A 25642-nucleotide genomic window follows, 5' to 3' on the forward strand; every position below is an offset into this window, starting at 1 on the left:
CTGTATTAAATACTTTCCTTACCCTTAGTTTCTTTGACAAAAAAAAGAGAAAAATAAATAAATTGCTTTATAGCAGACTTCCTCAGGGATATGTGAACCCTTCAATTTCAAAATTTATCCATGAACCTGGAAGACATTACGCTAAGTGAAATAAGCCAGATACAGAAAGACAAATACTGTGCCATCTCACTTATCTGTGGAATCGAGAATAGTCAGACACAGCAGCAGAGAACAGAATGGCTTCCAGAGGCTGAAGGGGGAGAAGAAAATAGGGAAATGCTGGTCAAGGGATACAAAGTTTCAATTATGCGAGATGAATAAGTTCTGGAGATATAATGTGCAGCAATGTTACCATAGTTAACAGCTCTGTGTTGTATACTTGAAATTTGCTAAGAAGGTAGGTCTTAAAGTGTTCTTACCACAGAGAATGAAAGAAAGAAAGGAAGAAAGGAAGAAAGGAAGGAAGAAAGGAAGAAAGGAAGAAAGGAAGAAAGAAAGAAAGAAAGAAAGACAATGTTAGTTATGTGAGGTGATGGATATATTCATTAGCTTGATTGTGGTGATTATTTCACAATGTGTGTGTATATCAAAACATCAAGTCACACACCCTATATGTATACAGTGTTTATTTGTCAATTATACTTCTGTGAAGAGAAAATAATTTTTTTTCTCCATAGGAGATTTAATCGCCTTGATATTGTGCAAAACATTATGCAAGTTCACCATATTGTTGGAATCTTGCTAACTGTGTCTGGTGAACTGTGACTGTCAAGATCCCTGGATGCCCTAGTAACACATAGGAGTCAAAAGGCGGGAGGAAAAACACTACAAAGATTCACAGTCCTGTGCTTCCTTCTGTGCATTTGCTTTAAGTGAAATAACAAGTGCAACTCTTTTCACATCCGCTCCGAAGTAAAGGACATATTGTTGTGCCACAAATTTACTACACCTCAGAAATATGTACAACAAATTTTAAAAATATTGGGCTTACCAGGCAGCATATACCATGCTTGGGATTATAGCTCTGAGCCATTTATTGGGTATTCAACATTCTACCTGATTTGATTCAGTTCCAGAGAAAGTGTAGATTCTGCAAGTTACTCAATGATGTTAGAAATACCTGTATTGGCATAGAACGATATTTGAGTCTCTAGAAAGCCCAAATTCACATCACCACACAGACCTTGGAGCAAAGTCAGACCTTCTGATGAACAAATAAAATTCTTTTCTGTATTCTTCTGTGTCCTAGTAGAAACTAAGTGCTGGATGAAAGACACCAAGTGAAAACTTAGCATCAGCTATCTATCTTGTGTTGGGTATTGTAGGATCCACCAACTCGTGATTTTGGGCTGGCACATAGCAATCTACTTTAAATGGAAGTGATTTATTTACAACCTGGTTAAATAGGGTTGAAACAGCATTAACAAATTATATGAACAAGTGGTTCAGATTTTTATATCACTTATACCTGCTGCACAGACTACTTTCTATCAATCCATGCCGAGGTTCCATGGATTAGAGGTTTCAGCTGAGGAAGTTCCAAATAAGATCTGAGCCTAATGCAAAGAAGGGCTGCCACATTGTGTAGGAAATAGTCAGAAATGGACTTGTGCCACATTACAGTCCCACTAAGTGGTGTCCCTGAAGAACAGTGGTGAAAGCAAGTTGTCCCAGTGGATCTAACATTTGATCTTCCACTTCATATGGAGAAGATGTGGCCTGAAGGAATGGATATATGGTCATGCATTGAACAACCATATTTCACTAAACAACAGATGACATACACAATGCTGGTCCCATAATATTATTACCAAATGGCTTAGGTGTGTAGTAGGCTACACCATCTAGGTTTGTGTAAGTACACTCTATGATGTTTGCATAAACTTAAAATCGCCTGATGACACCTTTCTCTGACTGTATCCCCATCGTTAAGCTACATATGACTTTACACTGATTCACAGACAGTGATAAATACCACTGGACAGTTGGTCAGGGGACTGAGAGTTCCCAGTCTCCAGGAACATGGCACTCAGGAGGAGAGAATTTTAGATGAATTTGTACAAGGGGCACAAAGCACGCTGATTTAATTTTTTAGCTACTAAAGGGTAGCTTTAGCAAAGAAGGTTGGCAGCAATGAGGAGAATTGGAGACCCTATTATACAGATAGCAGTCACCCTCTCTTCTCTCCTGCAATCCCAAGGCTTATTCTATCCTAATGCTACATTAAAAACCTTTATTTCATGATGATTATAATGACCTTTCATATTAAAAGGCAGTATGGCATAGCACCAAAAAAAAAAATGTGAGACTAGAATTTGAATCATGGCAATGCCATGCGTTAGTAATTGTGTCCCTTAGTCAAATTATGCAGACTTTCTTCGCTTTTATGCTGAAATATAAAACACAGGCAATCTCCTTCTTAAAGAGTAAATGTAAAAGTTCCATTTGGGTTCACTCGGTCTGTTATATCTTTGAGAAAGACAAAGCACTGGAGTTTCTAACACATTTAGACTCTCTGTGATAAACAACTGCTTTTCTGATTACAGATAACTGTTGAAGGACAGCATTTTGAGATTTAAGCCAAGCAGGATATAGTGGAAAGAAACCTGATCACAACTGGGATCAATTTTAATTTGGCTGTGTTACTCTCAAGTAACATAAACTCTGGCATGTCAAAAATCTAATTTGTTCTTCAATTTCCTAATCTATAAATGGTGCTATTTTATATCTAAAAGGATTTTGAGTATTAAAAGAAAATTATTTAACCCCAGCAAATAGCACACATAAATGCATTTGAAAATAGAAAATATGTTAAAAAAAAAAAAAAAGTGCTCTCCTGATACATTAAAAGCTTGATGAACATAGAAGTCAGTGCCATCACTTTCAAAATTCCCTGGCAGCAGGGTAGACAGTGCTTGCGGGTCAGAGTGAGATACCTCCAGGACTTTAATATGGAGGTTACCATACAAGAAAAACACAGAAAATCCTTAACTGCTGGAGGCAGATAGCTATACTTAAAGCTTTATGCGTGATATGTCTTTTAAATTAAAGATAGAAAAGAGTGTCTTAAAATTTTAGTTCCTCATGTAAAGTCTCAGCAAAGAATAAATTAACAAAAGAGAAATATATAATTTGTTATGTCAGGAAACAGATGAAAGAATATATCAGAAGGTAGATGTTCTTCATAAAGCATGGACAGAAAAATGCAAAAAAAATTTTAAGTGTGTATGTATGCATGTTTCCACCACATTCTATGTGAACAGGACAACCTTTTTGATGATATTGATCATTGCTGCCAATAATTATTACATGAGATGGATAGGTCATCAAAGCTTTTAAAAGCCATGTTAGTAGTCCTACAAATAAATCAATTTCATTTTGAAATAATTAAGCAACTATTTAATTGGAAATTCACCAAAATACCAGCTGAGGCTTCACTATTTAGCAGCTATAAGAACTTCAGTATGCCATTTCATCTTGTCTTGAAGGTAGAGTATGCATATATAAGCAAATATATTTGAAAGCATATTATGTATGATCTTTTACCATCTAATCCATGATATTTTATATTCAAATTCTACTTATATCTCTTCCCTTCTGCCACAACCAACACATAGTAGTCTAATAATAATTATATTAATTAGAATAATTGTTTTGCAGTCCTCAATTACAATATGCCCTTAAATGCTTTGCTACTTTTTTGTTTTTTTCTTTTTGGTGAGGAAGATCAGCCCTGAGCTAACATCTGACGCCAATCCTCCTCTTTTTTGTAGAGGAAGACGGGCCCTGGGCTAACATCCATGCCCATCTTCTTCTACTTTGTATTGGACACCGTCACAGCATGGCTTGACAAGCAGTGCGTCTGTGTGAGCCTGGGATCCGAACCTGCAAACCCCCGGCCCCCGAAGCGGAGCGCAAGTACTTAACCACTGCACCACCGGGCCAGGCCCAATGCTTTGCTACTTTTTAAAGTGCTTCTCACTACGCTTGTCTCTACTGGGTGAATGATGATTGAAGAGTTGGAGAGACAACTCCTACTTATCCCTCAAAGCCTATCAAAATCCCACCTCTCCTGTAAAGACCTCCCTGATTTCTAATTTACATCCTGTGATACCCACCAGTTTTCATCTCTGTGTTCCAGAAATATTTTACACACAACTCATTACATATCATATCACTTTTATGGCAACCATCTGTTTCCATATTTCTTCTCTGGATAGATTGCAGATTCCATGGGTGGAAGCCAGGCCTTTTTCATTCATTTCCTAATGTACCCACCTAGATGCTTGGTCATGGGGAATCAAAGATCAAATTTTGGAGTAGTATTTTGATATTTATTTCTCTTCCTCATAATTAATCTTCTTTATTTATATCAGATATATTAAGGGACATACTGATGACTTGATTTTAATGTGCTCACCTCTCATCCCAGGTAAAATGACTAGCTTTCAAAAAAATGGGAGGGGGAGTTTTGACATAGATTACAATCCAGTCAATTAAGTGTCTGACATTTCCAAATGGCCTTATAGAGTCTATTTTGGTGTCTATAATAGAGTCTATCTCTATTTTTTTATTTCAAACTAATAAGGAATATATTTTATATAATAGCACATATGCGCATAAGTGAAATAAAACTAGAGGAAACACTCTTTACCTTTATTTCAGAAAATGCCACCTAAAATGTTTTATTCCAGAATTGATTGCATTCTATTCTACCACATTTTTAAAATACTCATTTGGATCTCAAGTTTTAAATACAGTCTATGAAACTACCTGGGTAGACGGTGTTCCTATTTCTTCTCCAAGAGGGTTTGGGCAGCAACCAACTGCAAGATTTTGTCAGTGACTCTGTCCCAAGGGATCTTTCTTAGAAGTATGATGCAAGTAAGACCATCAGAAAAATTACAGTCCACACCCCATTGGGATCCCAAGGCAGGCTGGAGATCAATTAACTATCAATTAACTACTCTCTGGTTTTGTGGAACCACACATCTATAGCTCTTTCTTTAGTATGACATTATTCCCCAAAAGTTCCCAAATTTGTGAAATGCTATTATTTACTTATTGTGTTTAATTATCTATAGTGTTGTTGTTGTTCAGTGATGGCAGTTTTATTTATCTTTGAAAGAAAGATAAGAATTGCTTTGTGAACTTTCTTACAACATGTCTTTCAAAGAACTGAATATCTAACTCTCCCAAGAACCTATTCCTGAACATTTTAAGACATAATGCTCTCTCTTTGTCTTACTCTTTGAAATGCACATGAAGTATTTGTTTCCTCTTCCAGGTGGTCTCTAACTGTTATTACATAATTTCCTTGTTGACCTGGTCTAAAGAGCATTCTTCTAGATTGTTTACTTAGCCAATATGTGGCCATAGCAAGGATGTGCAGGAAAACACAGTTTTAATAATTATTAAGGAGCAGTGCATCTGCTATGGACTAAATTGTATCCCTGCCACCCCACTTTCTACCGCCAAAATTCATATGTTAAGGGGAAGGGGGGAGGGTGGAGGGTGAAAGGGATAATTCGGTACATGTGTGTGGTGATGGGTTGTAATTAGTATTTTGGTGGTGAACATGATGTAGTCCATGCAGAAATAGAAGTACAATGATGTACACCTGAAATTTTTGCAATGTTATAAACCAATGTTACTGCAATAAAAAAAAAATAAAAAATAAAAAAATAAAAAAAAAAAAATAAAAAAATAAAAATAAAGCAGTTAATAAAAAAAAAAAGAAAAAAAAAAAATCTTAACCCCCAACGTGATGGTATTTGGAGATGGAGCCTTTGGGAGGTAATTATGGTTAGATGAAATCATAAGGGTGGGGCCTTCCTGATGGAATTAGTGCCCTTATGAGAAGAGACACCAGAGATCAATCTCTCTCCCTTTCTCGTCACAAACATACTAAAAAAGAAGAGGCCATGTGAACACGTAGTGAGATAGTGACTGCCTACAAGCCAAGAAGAGAACTCTCCCCAGAAGCCAAATTTCCAGAACATTGATCTTGGACTTTGCAGCTTCCAGAATTGTTAAAAAATAAATTTCTCTTGATTAAGCCACCTATTTTATGGATTTTGTTATGGCAGCTCGAGATGACAAAGGCAGAATCTCTGTGGAAATCAAATAATCCTCTAAACTACAAAGGTCTTTGTTGGCGGGGGAGAGGAAATAAATTATAGAATGATTTCCTTTATTCCAATATAGTGCCTTTTCTTTGTATTCTCAGCAATTTAGGGAGGTCAGCATTCAACTGAGGATGCACCAGATACCCCAGATATATCTTCTAGAGGTTTCAAATAGATATGAGGTGAAAAACACAGCTGAGCTTATACATAGTGAACCTTAAAATACATAAATGAGAGGGTCAGTAAGGGATTTGGTACAAATTCTGGCATCCAAAACAAAGAGAAGTTTACATCCTCTGGATCTGAATTTGGTGATGGATAAGCAAAGTATTGTGAATATGGTTTGTGGGACAACAGAGGTGGACTTGGCTGTTTCATATACTGGCTTTGAATAAAATGTTTGCCACATAGTTTCCTATTCAATAGATTTCCAACTATAACTCTAGGTTTCAGTATAATGAGGGGGAGTGTCAGTATCTAACGTTGTTTGTAAATGATGCATTAACACATCTGGTTCACTGAAGAGGAAAATGCAACAATTCCTTAGTGATCACAGCCTGATATGATCACATTGTGTCAGTGTTGAACTATGTTTGAAATATTAAATAATTATTTTATAAACATGCAGTACTTAATTTTAAGCTTGCACACATACTTAATACACATGGTAAAATGCCCTATTCTTGTTTAAGTTTTGTTATAAAATGCCAGGACTTGGTAACTGGTATTGATGTTTGAACAATAACTAAGAAGAAATCTTCTACATAAATTCATTCATATAAATTAGATTGAATTCAAATGGCAATGAAAATAAGTTATTAACCATAATTTGTTAAGATTGTTTTTTTACAATGTTTTTTCAACATTAGTTTTGTGTATGTTATTAAGGGCTCTTCCCACTGAATGTTTTATCTTCCCATTTCTTAATCTGTCAGGAAAAGAGTTCTGCAAAGTTGATCAAAGTTTGGGGGAGGGGAGAGTATTTGACTAGGAGACACGTAGGGAAACTCTAAGTGTGAAGTAACTTTTCTGCATGTTACTGAGGTGGTAGTTATTTGACTCTATTCATTTGTCATAAATGCATAGAAATGTACATCATGAAGAGTAAATTTTATATGTAAACTAATGAAAAATTGACCAGATTGTTGCAAATGCCAGGAAGAAATGTGTACTATGATAAATGTATCTAACTGTATTATAAATGTATGATATAACCACACTGAAGGATTAACTGACCTAAGTAACTTTGGACAATGGTGTTTTGATTAGAAACTGTAAAACTATAGACAAAAGGAACTGTACATAAACTCTGTATCCTAGTTTGTAAATTTGTTTCTCATGGGGGTTCCATTTAACAATTCTGAAATTGTCGTACCTGTATGTTAGAGCTGAACAAACAATCAAATGATTCTTAAGTGGAAGGATCCAGGTTTCTCACTGTTGGAGAGACACATTACAGATTAGCATGAAATTTTAAGTCTACAATGAATCTTGTGGTACCGGATTAGAGTAGATGATATAAGAATGAACTCACATTTAGCTTAATATATATACAGTGCTCTCTCCAATCCTCCACTGGAAAATGTTCCTCAACATTGTGTTTTTTACTTGTGCAGAGTGAGTTTGGGAATTTCTCTTTTCTTTTCTCCATTCATCTTCATTTGAAAGCCCAGAAGAACTTGAAAGATTGTTTCGTGGCATCTCCAATGAGAAAGTACTATGGGGACACATTTATCTTGCTTTCTTTCCTAAGCTATCACTAAAGAGTGATCTGTGAGAACAACCGCCCTAGAGGGGCTTGAGCCTCTACAAATAAAGTAAATGTGTGAATATAGTTATTTAAAAACTTCCTCATATTGTGGAATAAATTATGAGAAATTATGATAAATTTTGACAATGGAAACCCTGGATCCCCAAGCATGTCATTAGAATTAATCTCATTTCAATAACATACAAAATCAAATTTTAAATCAGACTCACATAACAATTTTAACAATTTCATATTTTCTCTAGAAACATTATTAAAGAAAAGTTTGTTTTCTAAACAATTGTTATATAGATCTGGAATCGTTCTATTAAAGTCAGAAAAAAAATAAACTTTAAGATAAGAAATGTTACCAGCAACAAAGAGGGCTACTTAATAATTATAATAGGAAAAAACATCAGTAAATTTAGCAATTGTAAATTCATGTACAGCTGACAAAGGCACCTCAAAGTTATGAAATAAAAGCTGACAGATAAGAAAGGTGAAAACATAATTCAACTGGGATTTAATAGCACTTAATAATTGATAGAACAAATAAAGAGAAAACTAGCAAGGCTACAGAAGATTTGAGCAACACTATTCACCAGCTTGACATGAATGAAATCTATATAACAACTCTTTAGGAAACAATTGTTTAGGGCAGGCTTTCTCAGCTGTGGCACTATTACCATTTTAGACTGATAATTTTTTGTGTGAGGGACTTTCCTGTGCATTGTAGGTTATGTAGCAACATCTCTGGCCTCAACCCTCTAGACAGAAATAGTATTCTTTTATGCCACCTTCTCATGGTGAAAGTCAATAATATTTCCAGACATTGCCAAATGCCTCCTGGAGGGAAAATCACACCCAGTTGAAATCACTGGTTTACAGTTGTCTCTTGGCATTTAATTTGGAATATATTATTAAAGCACTCTTATAATGCTAAACTGGGCCTTCATGGTACCTTTACTTTTGTCCCTTCTTGGCCAGTTCCTAGTTATGTAGCCATCAAATGAAAAAATGGATTTTTAAAATATATTTTCTCATTTGAGAAATAACACAGTGTGACTTCTTATGGTATTTTCTACATATAAATTATAATCCTAAGTCAGATTTGCTTACAAAGAGCTCAGAGAATGATTTCATTTTACAGTGAACAAATCTTTATTAATAATCAACCAAAGTAAGGCACTCTGCTGGTTTTACTTAACAGACAAACAAAAAGAGATCATGAAGGAAAGTCCTCTTTTATTATTCGAATCATTTTTTAAATTTCCTGAGCACAAAAGCCTGATTCTTACTGCTGATGACATTTTTCAGGGCTTCTTTCACATTCATGAGGCTGTAGATCAAGGGGTTCAACATGGGAATGATAACTGTATAGAAGACGGAGGCCATCTTATCTGTGTCAAGAGAATGTTTTGAGCTTGGCTGTAAGTACATAAAGATTAGAGTCCCATAGAATATGGTTACTGCCAGCATGTGGGAGCTACATGTGGAGAAGGCTTTGCATCTTCCTTCAGCTGACCGCATCCTCAGGATGGTGGAAATAATAAACATGTAGGAGACAAAGATAATCAGAACAGAGGAAATGAATGTGATACCAGCGCAGGCCAAAATGGATAGCTGTTTGAAGTGAGTGTCTGAGCAAGTTAGCCTCAGGAGAGGCATGTCATCACAATAGAAATGACTGATGATGTTAGAATGGCAATAGGAGAGGCAAAAGGTGAGAGCAGTATGAAACAGTGCCATCAGGAAGCTATAGCAATAGGGGACAGCTACAAGCTGAATGCAGATTCCTGGGGACATCATGACCATATAAAGAAGAGGGTTACAAATGGTCACGTATTGGTCATAGGCCATGGAAGCCAGTAGCAAGCACTCAGATACCATGAAGGTGAGGAAACAGCCTAATTGAGCAGCACATGCATTGAAGGAGATTACATTTTGTTTGTACAAGAAATTCCAAAGCATTTTGGGTGTAATGACAGAAGAGTAACAGAAATCGATGAAAGCCAAGTTGCTTAGAAAGAAGTACATTGGTGTGTTGAGTCTTGCATTTGTTCTAATGACTAGGATCAAACCTAGATTGCCTACTACTGTGACGAGGTAGATGGATAGGAATATCACAAAGAAGGGCGTCTTCAATTCCATTTGATCTGTGAGGCCCACCAGAATGAATTCTTTTATGGGGGTGCAGTTTATCTGAGCCATATCTCTTTACGGCATCTGCATGAGGAATTAAGAAAAGAGTTAAGTTCAAGTTGCCATTCCTATAAGTGATGTTTTTACATTCTAACATCTTGGAAAGACGTTTTGTTGCTAATATAGCGGTCATTGGAATACTGAGGTTCTGGAAACAGGAGAGAGAGCAGAAAAGAGCTATATGTAGAAAAGGCATATTTCTCTTCTCTCAAATCCATTGAACATACAAAGATGGGAGCTAGGAACAGTCCACATTGCCCTAGTTTCGGTTCAAAAGTCTTGTGCATTAAGCTACTTAAAACTACCACCTGACTTGTTAAAATGTTTGAGGAGTTGTTTTCATTGAAAAGATGATAACATTAATAACTTAAAAGAAAATAGATCTTCTGCAGTGGCACCACTTTGACAGATCTGTCATTGTACCTGTGCAGACACAACTCTAGATTGTCCCAGTGCTGGTGGAAATATAGTTATGTATTTTCTCTTTTACTTTAGTAATTTATCACTTAATGTTCACTATAGTTTGCAAAATAATCTTCACAGTTATGTTAATAATGCAAATACTGAAAACAGGTATGTATGGAAGGTGCAGTCAGGTGTTTATTTACCTCATTTAATCTCACTAAACATTTATGTAAAAACCACATTATTTGCCCACTTTAGAGATGAAGAGTAGGAGATTGAAACAGAAACATCCAAAACAAAATCTGATGGCTGGTCTGAGTGCAGTTAGCTGGGTTTCAAATCCACGTGTTTCTGACTCAGGAGTCCACACCTCAGTACAGCATATCTTAGTTATTCTGCTGTTAGAAACAAATTGTTTCCAGATTTTGCTTGCTATAATATTGCACAAACATTTTTATCTCTAAAACATGAACTTACATGATCAAAGAGAATGAATCCCCATATAATTTTATAATATATTGCCATTTATAATAAAATTGATAGTTTCTTTCCAAGAGATTTGGAAATTTATGTCTCATTTAAAGTCAATTTATAAGTCTCTTCCAACATTTTTACCTTTTATTAAGTAAGCATAGATTTGAATTACATTTTGTGTATTAATTTTTTTCCTACTTTAAGTTGTATATCTTTCTATTTATTTTTTTCTTATTCATTTTCATTGCTTTTCATAATTGTATTATTGAATATCCCAATTAAATTTATTTTAGGAAAGTGTAAAAGTTATAGAACTAGGTTCTTACTATTAATGTCAAATGTCATATCTCTGTCCTACTCCTTTTCCTTTTCTCTCTCTCTTTCTCTTTTTCTATCCTCATACCTGAAAAATGAAAACAAAGATTTCTTGGATAAACTCATACAAATTGCTTTATACAGTCTTGAAATTACACTGAGAATAAATACACAAATAAAATAAGAGTCTGTGTTTCCTCCAATTTTCTTCAGAATTTACTAATAGCTCTTTTGTACTTACAACTATTGTTTATTTATCAAAAACACATTTAGTTATTTTCTGTTTATTTCACTAAATATGTTTATTGAGAAACACTATGTGGCAAGAAATAACTTTCAAAGAATACTTAACCTTAATTTTATTCTAAATAAATCATATATTTCCTTTTGAAACTAATACAGATGAAGTTTTAAAGTCTAATTACAATAACATGGAAATTAAGATAAATAAGACCTAGTAACCCATCCATTCCAAATATCCATTTTGTGTATTAAAAATAAAAGTCAATTTTGAGCAAAGAAAAGGGAAAAAGGAAAGAGAATAGGGGAAATAAAATAAAATTTTTATTTGTTGGGCTGCTCAGACCAAGACCCTTCTCTAGACTACTAGCTCTCAGATTCAAACTTTTTTGACCACAAATCACAGAAATAAATACTTGTTACATGATATCATGGAGCTAATAAATTTATCCAGAATAATACTCTCATCAGCTGGCATGAACTTTTCATGTTCTTTTGCGTTCTACTGTAATCTGTTCTATTCTAATTAATCCAAATATCCCAAACTGTCAAGATTCTAAAAATCAAACTCATGATCTACTAGTAGATACAAGCACAGTTTCAAAAACTGCACTCTCGACCACTACACACCATCACCATTTTCACCAACACAAGTAGATAAGCAACCTACCTATCAACAGCTCTAAACACCACCTTCCACTCTGTTCTATAATCAAGACTGTGCATATTCTGTCCTTAACATTTGTCTTGCTTGTGTCTAACTGTTCTTTCCTTAAAAGTCTATTTCAATTCACTATTAATTTCCAGACATTACTTAGAGTCCAAAGACAGAGCAGTAAAAGAACAGACAATAGACTGGACTGGAAAGAAAGAAAGGTTTATCCAAACTTCCTTTATTTTTCTGGTCTCTTTTTCTTCCAATTGTTTTTCTCCACTTCCAAAACACAAAACTCTGACATTTGTACATAGAAACCATTTTAGTTTGTTATTAAAAATAAAGTGTAAATTATATTTGAAAGCATATTCAACTTTTCACAATCTCATCCCTTAATATTTTTATAATCCCAATTCCATTCAATTCTCTCAACCATCAGTGGACATCCATTGGTCCAATTACTATAATTGGTCTACATTTGTCAATAACAACATGCCCTTTCTAGCTTCTCTACTGTTGTCTTTGCCATTCATAGTAACCTTGTCTACATGAAAAATGGAGAGTTGAAGGGAAAACTTTAAGGCCTATTGAAATATCGCCTCTTCTGTGAAGAACTATTTCCCATGTTGAGTTACTACATTTTGTACTTTTATTCTGGAATCACTTTAGACGTACTTCATTTATATTTCTTCTCATATTTATGACAACCATCCGCTTCCATCCCTCGTCCCCTGGTAGACTTGAGACATCTTATGTTGAGAGCCATGCTGATGTGGTCCCTCATAAATGTTAGGAAATGGGAAAGTAAATATTTATTTTGGATTAGTTAATTTAAGATTAATATCATAATAATTATATTTGAATATTTCTTCCCTTATTCTCACCTTATATTCTTTGCTTTGGAAAGTATCTCCAGGGACATACCGGTGACCTTTGTCTAATATACTCCCCACTAATGCTGAGCAAAATCTCTAGCTACTGTAATTGTAGAAAGCACAGTTTTGACATAGATTATAATCGGGTAAATCATTGGCCTGGTTTTTCCAACCCTCCTGATAGATTCTAAATTGGAATTTTTATTTTCTTTAACCTAAAAACAAATACATATATATATATATATATATATATATATATATGTATGTGTATGTATATATTTTTAAAGAGCAATATAAGTTAATATATAATTTTGCAATTTTGTGTGCAATAAAAAATATTGATTTACTACCTATTATGTATCAAATGTCTTTCTGACTTTTGAGGTGACAACAAATAAAGGTCAGAGTTCAGCCATCAAGAAGCTTAGAGTCTAAAGAGAGGAAGATAGCAATCAAACAGACTCAGAATGTTGAGTTACAGTGATCTTGATGGAGTTGAGTGCTGAGGACAAAGAGAACATTTGAAAGGAAGCCATGTAACTGGAAGACTTTGAGGAAGAGAAGGTTATGGGACGATTTCCCTGGGTAAACATTATCAAAACCAACATGGAAAGATTTAAGGCAAAGATGGTTTCATGCAGAGAACATGCAAAACACTGGAGTTAAGTACATGTATAATTTTCACAAACCCTAAATACATGAATACATGATGTTCATTCAACATTACCTTCTAGAACTGGCTCTGATTTTAATTAGCTTCATGAGCTTGGGAAAATCACTTGAATATTTTGAAATTCAACTTATTCATTTACATATAAAAAAAGTGATTAGCTTGTCTCTTCACTTCTTTCCAGCCCTTCAGTTGTTCTTGTCTATTTACACCAAGATGCTCTTGATGCTTTCATCAAAACTAATAGAAGGTCAGAGAAAACACTGCTTATTTTACAAAATATACTCCAAACTTTTTAATCCTAGTTCATCTTGTTATACTCTACTTAACGTTTTAAAACTCTTCTCTTGAGCTACTCTAGCGATGTCAGTACACATCCATGAGTCAAAGCCCATTTAAAATATACTCTTCTCACCTGCCCAGGTACAGAGAGCTCTTCTTTATCCTCATAATGAGTCTGGTTAGCAGCTGATTGCATGGTTTTGTCAGTGTCTCTGTCCCAAAGGACTTACCTCAGAGCATGATGCAAGTGAGATTATCAGAAAAATTACAGTTTGTGCTCAATTGAGATCCCAATCAGTAAGACTGAAGGCTTACTGATTTCATTCTCTGTTTTTGAAGAACATATCTACAGCTCTGCCTTTAGTATATTATTGCTCTAAGATTCTCCTAACTCTTAAAATATCATGATTAGCTTATTAAAAAGTTTTTGTTGTTGTTGTTGTTGCTGTAGATCAGTAGTATCAGTCTTTGTATTTGGCTTTTAAAGTCAGATAAGGCAGATGGGAATTATGCTTTTAAAAGTCTTACAAATAGCTTTCTGTGAAATGTGTATTTGACTCCTTAAAGAGCTTACTCCTCAATACTGTATGCACAGGCATTTGGTAAAAGCTTTGGGCATTAGCTTACAACTTAGTCACTCTGAACCAGATGGTGACTAAGAAATACATTGTCATTTTAGTGTGTGGGGAAAGAAGGGTGGATTTGTGCTTTTATATATTGACTATGAATTTAAAATTTGCCCTTAGTTTTGAATTAAATAAATTTTTAGCTATAACAATGGGCTGCAATATAATGAAGAGGGGAATAGAATCATACATGTCTCTTTTATGGTGTATGAACAGGACACTTTGACAGAAAAAGAAAATATAGAAAATGCTTAGAAATCACAACCTGGTTACATTGTATAAATGATGATCAAAATAGGAAGTACATATATTTGAACTATATTTTCTAGATAGTAAATAATTCTTCTATGAATACATAATGTCTCTTTTTTATCAACTGGGAAACACATCTGGTACAATTGGCTAAATGTCCCATCTCTGCTTGTGCCTCGTTATAAAATGCCACGACTTGTGATTTGGTATAGAGATCCTTGATCGTCGTGTACACACAGTACAATACTTAAAACAAAAAGCAAGCAAAGCAATCTTTAGGAGAATGGGCAGTGGCCCTGGACAAGCCTTTCAACACTAGATGTAATTAAGAGGAAACTCTTACTGGTGAATTATAAATATTTCAAGAGTCCAGAAATTACATTTGATTTCCCAATTCTTTTTTTCTTTATCTTAAAATATTGTGTCAGGTTAAACAATTAAATAAAGCTTAACTGATAGAGGACATTTTATAGAGGACCATGGAAGACTAAAACTACATTTTACATGGGAGTTCAGAAACTTTATACAGTGAATCCTGCGTGTATTTCACCCGACGCTCTTGTTTAATGTAAGTTCATAGATTTCTATTCAGAGATGTAACGACCACTGCAAACATCCATATGTAACTCACGGCTTAGTTCATCCAGCAGCATCCATTTCCTCACTTTCATGTCTCACCCCAAAAAGGTTTATAGGGCACAGTGTCTGTGAATAAACACGTAGTAAAGACCATGCCCAGCGAACAGAGCTTGGCTGCTCAGACAAACAAATGTAAAGTAGTAAATTAAGGATTTCCATCTTGTAATGTTAGACTACATCAATATATCAATGTTTTTGCGTGTGTGTGTGTTTGTGAGGAAGGTTAGCCCTGAGCTAACATCCGTGCCCATCTTCCTCTACTTTACGTGGAACGTCGCCACAGCATGGCTTGACAAATGGTGCATCTGTGCGTGTCCAGGATCCGAACCTACAAACCTCGGGCCACCAAAGCAGAGCGCGCGAACTTAACCACTGCGCCACTGTTTTAACGTTGATTAACAAGAGGATGTATACTAAAAGACACTACATAATTTCACTCTTTCTTATTTTTTAGTGGCTATATGAGTGCCCATATCTAATTTCGGGGAAATAAAAAGATTTCAAAGGACTATGGTGTCTTCCTTGCTTACTAAACCATCTGCTCTGGGTGTCCGTTCTGAAACTAGGGCCGTTCGTCAATAATTTTATAATAAATTAAAAGAAGGAAGAGACAGTGCAAAGTATCAACTAAAGGCTTTATCACAATGTTAGTGTAACTGATAAAAAAACTATTCTATGAGCTGCCTCATATTTCTTCTCCCTAAGTTGAAGAATTTAGAAGAAAACACTTTGGATAACTTAATTAGTGAAAGAATTAGTAGGAAACATTTAAAATGGATTTTTTTGGGTAATCCAAGTATAACTTAATCAGAATTTCCATGTCCATGAGTCTAGTTTTGTCTTATAGTTTTGTCTTGTAGATTTCTTTTCTTGTATCACAATTACTATGACTGAAGATTTAGTCTATACTTGAAGAAGTTCTTCAACACTGGAATCCATTTATAAATAAAGTGAACACGCTCATAGAATGTTAATATGATTTTTCATATGTCTCTTCCAGTTGAGTTCTTTGATTATTTGTCAGCTAGTTCCTAAGGGTAATTGTCAGAAGCACTCATGGAGCTTATTAAATATGGATTTACTGACTTGTATCTAGTGATTCTGAGTTGATTAGTCTGAGATATTATCTGGCCACCTCTATCTATTCAAAATTGTACAACAGATTTTGGTGTATGCTCACTATCAAAAACTATCAGAAAATAGAACAATAATTTTTAAAAAAACAATTAAATGTTTTCTTTAATGATTAAGGAACTCTTACAAGCATGGTCCATTGAATGTCTAATGATATCACAATACAGTACATTTATTACACAGAATAAAGAAGACGGAGACTAGTGTAGGCGACAGGAAAATCTTTAGAGAATCCGCTAAGCGTATGAACAAATATGAAAGCATATTCAATGATGGTATTCTGGGTCATTCATTAAAAAATTATATAAATTATGTTGATTGCAGTAAAAATAATTTGAACTATATTTCTTTAGGATTCAGAATATAAATTCATCAGTAGTATTTTTTTAATTAAATATATTAAGAAAAAGTTAGGAAGTTTTATTTTAAATACATTTGTCAGTTTAATTTTTCCTAACTTAGCTATAAAAAAGATTTCCACCATCTGGATTACAGTTCATGATGCAGTGATCCACTATATCCAAACACACCCAGGAAGAAAGCAAAAAGGAGGGGCTGGCCTGGCGGCACAGTGGTGTTAAGTTTGGCCTACTCTGCTCCGGCAGCTGGGGTTCCTGGGCCTGGATCCTGGGCATGGACCTACACCACTCATTAAGCCATGCTGTGGTAGCATCCCATACACAAAATAGAGGAGGATAGGCACAGATGTTAGTTCAGGGCCACTCTTCCTCATTAAAAAAAAAGAAAGCAAAAAGGAAGCTAAGGAATATGAAAGATTGACTTACTTTTTTCCTCCATATTTTTTTGCTGTGTTCAAACTTACTAAAATTTTTCACCTTATAACTCTCCTGACTCCTGGAAATATATATTTCAAATGGGACGTCAGCAAACTCTTTAGCAAAGTTAGTGAATAATACTTTGTTTCTGTATTAACCTCCAAACTCCAATACCTCCACTTTATTTTTTAATTCACTGCTTCCCAACTCCTAGCTGCTTTTAATTCTCAGGTTTAGTTACCTGTAAACATATCAGCCAGCTGCCTACCCTTTGCTTTCTCCGACACAATGGCAGCCTATCTTAAACATCTCTTCATCTGCCTGTAGAGTTCTAAAATCACATTGATTTAAAGAACAGCATAAATTTGTCCAAAACCGCTTTAAAGCAGCCTTCACGTCCTTATTCCGCAGGCTGTAGATCATGGGATTCAGCATGGGGATCACCAGTGTATAAAACACGGAGGCCATTTTATCAGTATCCATTGAATGGTTAGTTTGAGGCTGCATGTACATAAAGAGTAGTGTCCCATAGAAAACGGTGACTGCCATCATATGTGAAGCACACGTGGAAAAGGCTTTTTTCCTTCCTTCTGATGAACGCATCCTTAGAATGGACAAAACAATGTTGAAATAAGATACAAGAACTATAATCAAGGAAAAAATCAAATTTGTAGCTGCAGATATAAAAACTACTGTTTCTGCAAAGTAAGTATCAGAGCAGGACAATGCTAACAGAGGGACAGTATCACAGAAAAAATGATTGATGACATTGGAAGAGCAATAAGACACAGAGAATACAGAAGATGAAGTCACAACAGCTGTGGAAAAGCTGTAGAGGTATGTGAGGGACACCAGCAGAAGGCAGATCCGCCGAGACACCACCACCATGTAGAGCAGGGGGTTACAGATGGCCACATAGCGGTCATAGGCCATCACAGCTAACATGAGAACCTCAGCTACAATGAAGACCAAGAACACTCCCAGTTGGGTGGCACACTCGTAGTAGAAGGTGATTTTCTTCTTTACAAGAAAATTGATGAGCATTTTAGGGGCAATGACAGTAGAATTGCCAAGATTGATGACAGCCAGATGTCGGAGGAAAAAATACATGGGTGTCTGAAGTCGAGAGTCAGCACTGGTGAGAGTGATGATGCTCAGGTTCCCGGCCACGGTCAGTCCATAGATGACCAGGAACACAAAGAAGAGTGGGATCTGGAGGTCTGGATGGTCTGAGACGCCTGTGAGAATAAACTCAGTGACCCGGGTGAAATTTCCAGGAGCCATGTAAGAGTTTGGATATTCATCTGTTTGAGGAAGAAAAGGAGAAGTGATTACAAATGTTAAGGAATTCTTTTCTAGGACTACCATTAGATGGGAAAGGCAATTCCTTGGGTGAGAATTCCTGCAATCGTGTATTGATCTAACTCATTTATTAAACTCAAGGTTCTAAGTCTAATAAATAAACTTTGCAACCATTTGGGAGAGAGAAAAAGCAATTGCAGTAAATTAAATAGATGACTCAGCATCATCCATATTTTGGGATTTACTTCCTGACAATCTTATTAAATTATGAATATCTTATTAGCTTGCAAACAATAGAAGCCGCAAATTATATCTTATGTCTTTTGCATTAAGTGTGAGAAAGGCTTAAGAAATTGTGTGCCTCAAATACTTTACTGTTGCTTCCTGATTTCTTAATCTAAGATTTATTACTTTTTCTCAAGAAAAGATGATTTAGCCATTTCCTGCACCATTTTCTTTATTCAATCTTTCTATAACATATTCAACATTGAACTTTCAAATTCTACCAGCCATGTCTGTTAACTGCTTTTTTTCACTTTCTATTTTATTAACTGAGAAAAAAATCCATGAATCCATAGTCTTCAGATCTATTTTTCAAGTTACTAATTCTCTTTCAGCTTTCAAAAAACGATTTCTGTGAAAATGTTATCATTTTCACAATTCCATCACATTGGGCTTTACTGGATTCAACTTCCTTTTCCTTCCCTCTCATCACTCTTTTCCTCTTTGTGCCACAAGGTGATGCAATTCCTCATATTTTTTCCACTATCTTTTTATTATTAATCTGTGTTTTTCATTTATATACTTTTATAACTTTATTTAAAAAATGTATAAAATATATCTGGCTTTAATTTTCAGTTCATCTTTTTTTGATATTTTTTCACATTTTGATATTTTTCATATTGTAATAGAACTAAACATCCTTATTTTATAGAGTTTCTATGATAATTACATTGTATATATTTACCAAAGAATCAGCATACTATTATATATAAATGAATATTTTCCCAGAGAAGTTGTTTTCAAGGATGGTCACCTATTCCTGTCTAAGCCTATTAGAGTAGAGTCCCTTCACAGTCACAATCGATAGCTCCAGTGGGGGTCACCTGGCTCAAAGAAGTCTTGTCATGGTCTCTTATCTGAAGATGTGGAGTTAAGTTCCAGAGAGTGGAGAGTACATCATTATTTAACATAAGATCTAACCTTTGCAGAAGCTTTCAGTCTCTCCACTGTCTCTCTTAAATGTATCAACCAGCAGCCAAAATGAACGCTTCCAAATTATATCAACTCTTCTATATCTGCTGAAATCTGGTGTGTTGCTGGCAATATACTGTTTTTGGTGGGTTTTTTTTTTTTTTTTTTTTGGTGAGGAAGATTGGCCTTGAGCTAAGATCTGTTGCCAATCTTCCTCTACTTTGTATATGGGACACCACCACAGCACGGCGTGATGAGCAGTGTGTAGGTCCATGCCTGGGATCCGAACCTGTGAACTCTGGGCCACCAAAGCAGAGCATACAAACTTAACCACTACACCACCAGTCTGGGCTCTATATACTTTAAGTAGCAATAATAAATTAAAAAAAAAAAATACTTTTAATCACAAGCATATATTCATTCTCTAATGTTCTCTTTCAAAGCTCCATATGCTATTATTTGCCAATTTCCATAAATACTTTCCCATCTTAACTATGCCCCTCTTCTCCGTCCTCAGGTCAAGCTTTCATTGACACTGTCGTTGACTACTCTATCCTTCTTGGTGTCTATGTCATGATTCTCTCACATTAGCTGGCAGGTAAATGACGGTCATTAAGTATTTTTGAGTAATTGAGATATGTAATCAGAGCTATTTTTTAGGATAACTGAAATATGCTTCAGCCTCATTTTCAGTGCATTCCACAGTCAGGTCCATATCACCTTTCTAGTCATACTACCCTACCAGGCACACATTGAACATATATTTTCATCTCTGGCCCGCAGTGTCTTCACTCATATTAATTCCTCTGAGATTATTCTACTTATTTGTGAGAGGTGGCATGTTATCTGAAAGAACTCTCCCCACCATTAGTAACAGTGACCCCACGTGATCAGAAACTGGAAAAGAACATAGTGTCAAATGAGGCTAATATGCTTGAATTTTGGAGTATTTAAGAATGTCATTCCTGATCATACTGCATGCATTTTCATACTTCTTATGAATACTGATGAGTAACTGGGAGTGTAAAAAGGTAAGTGATTTGTCTTAAAATCAGCACCAATGTTTTATGTTTAATGAGCAATAATAATAGTATTAAAAAGTGCCTATGGAAATAGTTTCTATGTACTTAGAATTATTTTTTATTATAAAATTAAAAGGAAGAATAAAAAGAAAGTAAATATATTGTTGAATATTTTATTGTAGGTCAGTTGAACTAAGGGCAACCCAGGAAATGAACATTTTCTTCGTGGGTTTTATTTTATCCTTGAGAATGTTATAGAGGTTCTGTCCTATCAAACCAGGAATCTAGGTGTCTGCAGTTTCTTAAAGACTTGCTCCTGCTTATGCAGTGACTTTCCTCAAATAGAAGTTCTTTTTGAGATCTTCTCAACGAAAACATTGGCAGATTTGTTTTAGTATAAGATAAATGGTTTATATAAACATGCTCCATTATTGCATTTATTACATATTATGTGAATATACATATACGTTTGCCTGTATGTCATCAGAGTTAATGGAAAATTTTCCTGAGAAAATTTGGGATCTATAGTTATATTTTCTAAAAGGAGCATCTCTTGGAGTTTGGGAGGTTGTGTATCCAGTTTTCTTTCTCATGTTATCCTGTGAAACACACTGTTTTCATTTCAGCTAATATTACAGAAATAAAACTATGATATAAAAGACCTCAGTGAGTAAAAATCCATTGTTTCAGTAGTGATATAACTTATTTAAGTACACGAGATTTTGTAATAATGCCAAGATCTCATTTGGAAACATAAAATCTGGAGCATATTTGGCATCCTGTGTTCCCCAAAACTGTTATAAATCTTGGAAACAATCCTTAGTTAAAGCATCGTATTATTTGATTGTATATAATGCTGAGTGCCTTCCAAAATGTAAGTGAAGTGGCTCATTTCCAATACAGTTTTGGATAATTTAAAGGCCATTATAAAAAAATAAGACAAATATTTTCTACCCACCTGTAATGGAGATTCTGATTCAGGTTCTTAGTGAGAATCGATACATGGCTGTGGCAATAAGAGCTGATAGGGCTCTATAAATCTTGAGACGCAAACTGGGCATCACAGGTGATTCTAGGATCCACAAATTGCCCTTTAAATCCTTGGTGAGGATGCAACACGGGGTTGGTTCCTCAACAAGATCTCCCTCTAGGAGTTCAACCACACACCCCTTGAGTCTTTGTTGCAATTTGGGCCTACATTACTGGAGTGAATTCAGCTCCATAACAGCTAAGGGGCACAGTGATTAAAGTGTGGGTCTCAAAGTAACTCATTTGCATTCAGAGGTTCATTATTGCAAAATGCAACATTGAAGAGCTGGAAACCAATAGTCTAGCAGTGAGATTAAAACAGACTTTATCTATAAATAGTATTTTTATTATGCCAATTTCTCTGTTGTTTTTCTTTTCCCACTTTTACTTCAAAGAATACAATTAGCATAGTCATTATTTCTAGAATGTGGTGGTGAAACGTACGTTAAAAGGAGAATGGATCTCCAAAAAACAATTTCAGGTAATAAAATTATTATTTTACTCTTTCCTTTCTGATTCTATTTCAGGTGAAAAAAGGTAGAAGAGCTACTAGAGAAGAGTCAAATACAGCACTTAAAAATAAAGCTCTTGTGTCATGTCGTTAAATATCCTGTAACAAATAAATTCTTTAAACACCGAATACTATAGATATATTGCTTATGCATGTGATGGCTAATAGGATTATGGAGAAATGAAATTGCCCCGGGACAATTCTCTTTTTTGGAGATTAAGTCCTCTTTGCAATAATAGTTATTTTTTCTCAGAAGATGTTCCCCTATAGACCTTAAATTTAAAGCAGGAATTTGAGATATATGACACAATGACATTTGTGTAAAGTATAAACGCATGCACATGGAACAGTAATGTACATTTTCTAAGGACACAAGAAAACAAACAGATTCACAGTAAACACATTGGGATGGTAACCTGGTGGTGGCAGAAGAGCCTGGATATAGAAATAAAGATGAAGGATGTATTAGTTTGCTAGTGCTGTCTTAAAAAATACCCCAGACTGGGTGGGTTAAACAATAGAAGTGTATTTTCTCAGCCCTGGAGCCTAGAAGGCCCAAATCAAAGGAATGGCAGGTTTGATTTCTTCTGAGACTTCTCCTTGGCTTGCAGATGGCCACCTTCTTACTATGTCTTCACACGGTCATTGTTGGGTCTGTGTACACATCTGGTATCTCTCTCTGTGCCCTAATTCCCTATTTTTATAAAAACGTCAGCCATATTGGATTAGCACCCACTTAATGATTCCATTTTAACTTAATTGCCTCTTTAAAGGCCTTATCTCCAAATAGGATCAAATTCTGAGACACAGGGTTTAAGTCTTCAACACGTGAATTTTGGTGGGACACAATTCAGCCCATAACAAATTGGAATCAAAAATAAATTAAGAAGAAGGAGGAAGTCAAGATGGCAGTGTAGGCAGACTCTGAACTCACCTCCTCCCGCAGACACAGCCAATTTAACAACAACGCGTGGAAAAGTTACCCCTGAGACAGAACTGAAAACTGGATAAGAGGAACTCCTGCAACAACGGACAATCCTAACTGAGGTAGAAGAGGCAGAAATTCCCTTCTGGAGAGAAAAAACGCCGCCTTCAAAGACGCAGCACCTTACGGCCGCCCAGGAGCAGCCCACAGGTACGCAGCCCTCCCTGGAGGCGCAGGGCCCTGAGCTGGGGAGCGCCCCACTGTGGGCATTTTGTGGACCCAGAACAATCGAGATGAGTGGCAGAATATCTGACTTTGCCTACTACTAAAACATTGGCAAGTACCCCCAGAAAAGCTGGATCACAAAGAAATTAAAACCGGCTCTTAAAGGGCCCATGCACAAACTCACCCATTTCAGAAAGCAACCTAAAATCACCAGAAGGAAAGGTGCACAGTGCTGTGGTGAAAAGAGACTCACCTAATAGGCTCTGAGTGCATCTCGGTGAGAGATGAGACCTCTCCAGGGACTGGAACATTGGCGGCAGCCATTGTTGTGGCCTGGTGTGGACGTGCTGACGCAGATGCGATTGGAATTCTCCCTGGGGCCTGCTAGCCCAGGGTCTGCCCAACTCGCTAGATCACCGATTTAATCCAGCTCAGCCAGGGCAGGCAGCCCACCCTAGAGATTGGCCCCCAACAACAAGCACTCAGGCATCTTGTGGGCCTGTATAGATTGGTGACTGGATTCTCTGCAGCCTGGCAACTGAGCCGACTTCAGCAGGGCAGGGCGCGCACAAGGAGCGGGTGGAGAGTGTGGGGCGGTGGTGGAGTGTGTGGGGATCCCACCGTGGAGACTGGGTCAGCTTCGGGAGGTCAGGGCGCGCACACAGGGTAGGACTGTGTTGACAGTGTGTGTGGACCTGTGGGCAGCAGGGCTTGTCAGTTGCAGAAGACTTGTGCTTCTCAGAGACCCACTTGGGGGTATGCCTCACCTTCCAAAGCCTGAAACAATTGGGTGCTCCTTTGCCTGAGGCCAGCCCCACCCACCTGCAATCCTCAGAGAGCTGACAAGAGACCTAAAGGGTGGAGGCTTATAGCAATTGTAAGGCCCTGAGCCTAACAACCTGCCACGCTGGGGGCCTACTCACCTAAAAGAAATACTGCAACACTAATGTGGTATTAGAACTAGCAGTCAACTGTGCTGGGGCTCCCAACACCTGATAAAAAGACTGAAGGGCCCACAACAACTACAAGCACCTGAGCATTACAACAGCTGACCAGAGGCATAACTCGGCCTCCCTGGGCGCCTACAGGGAGAGCAAACTGGCCACTATAGAAGGACACACGTAGCCCACATAGGGGTCACCCCTGGAACATTGAGAACTGAGGGAATCACACTGGAAGCCTCCTAAGGCATCACTTACAAAGGGTCACCGATCCAAGAGCAGGAGACGTAGCTGACCTACCTAATATGTAGACACAAGCACAGGGAAAGAGGCAAAATGAAGAGGCAAAGGAATACATTCCAAGTAAGAGAACAGGACAAAACCCCAGAAAAGGAACTAAGTGAAACAGAAATGAGCAACCTACCCGAAAGAGAGTTCAAACTAAGAGTGTTAAGGATGCTCACTGATCTGGGGAGAAGAATAGATGAACTCAGTGAGAATGTCAACAAAGAAATGGAAGATATAAAAAAGAACCAATCGGAAATGAAGAATACAATACTGGAAATGAAAAATTCACTAGAGGGTCTCGAAAGCAGAGTAGAGGATACAGAAGAATGGATCTGTGAGTTGGATGAAAGACTAGAAGAAATAGCCCAAGCTGAACAGGTAAAAGAGAAAAGAATTAAAAAGAGTGAGGACAGTCTAAGGGACCTTTGGGACATCAAGCACACTAACATCCGTGTTATAGGTGTCCCAGAAGGAGGAGAGCGAGACAAAGGGGCAGAGAATCTATTTCAAGAAATAATACATGAAAACTTCCCTAACCTAAGGAAGGAAACAGACATCCAGGTACAGGAAACACAGAGAGCCCCAAACAAGATAAACCCAAAGAGGCCCACACCAAGACACATCATAATCAAAATGTCCAGAATTAAAGATAAAGAGAGAATCCTAAAAGGCGCAAGAGAAAGTCAAGTTACATACAAAGGAAACCCCATAAGGCTATCAGCTGACTTCTCAGCAGAAACCTTACAGTCTAGAAGAGAGTGGCACGATATATTTAAAGTGCTAAA

The 25642-nt window shown here is 36.4% G+C and overlaps 3 protein-coding genes across 3 annotated transcripts in view; 1 reads left to right on the forward strand and 2 right to left on the reverse strand.

Annotated features, from left to right (window-relative positions):
• Positions 1-25642, forward strand: part of LOC101407136 (olfactory receptor 5AP2) — a 508331-nt gene that overhangs the window by 77524 nt on the left and 405165 nt on the right. The window lies entirely within an intron of this gene.
• LOC101391348 (olfactory receptor 8U1) lies at positions 9133-10107 on the reverse strand. The gene has a single exon (XM_004437735.2). The coding sequence runs from the start codon at positions 10084-10086 to the stop codon at positions 9133-9135; it is 954 nt and encodes a 317-aa protein (XP_004437792.2). The 5' UTR covers positions 10087-10107.
• On the reverse strand, positions 17685-18704 carry LOC106800095 (olfactory receptor 8J1-like). Its single transcript, XM_014779804.2, has one exon. The coding sequence runs from the start codon at positions 18702-18704 to the stop codon at positions 17685-17687; it is 1020 nt and encodes a 339-aa protein (XP_014635290.2).

The sequence above is a fragment of the Ceratotherium simum genome, chromosome 34 (genome assembly GCF_057802395.1).
Source record: "Ceratotherium simum simum isolate JZ-2026a chromosome 34, ASM5780239v1, whole genome shotgun sequence".
NCBI classification, from domain to species: domain Eukaryota; kingdom Metazoa; phylum Chordata; class Mammalia; order Perissodactyla; family Rhinocerotidae; genus Ceratotherium; species Ceratotherium simum.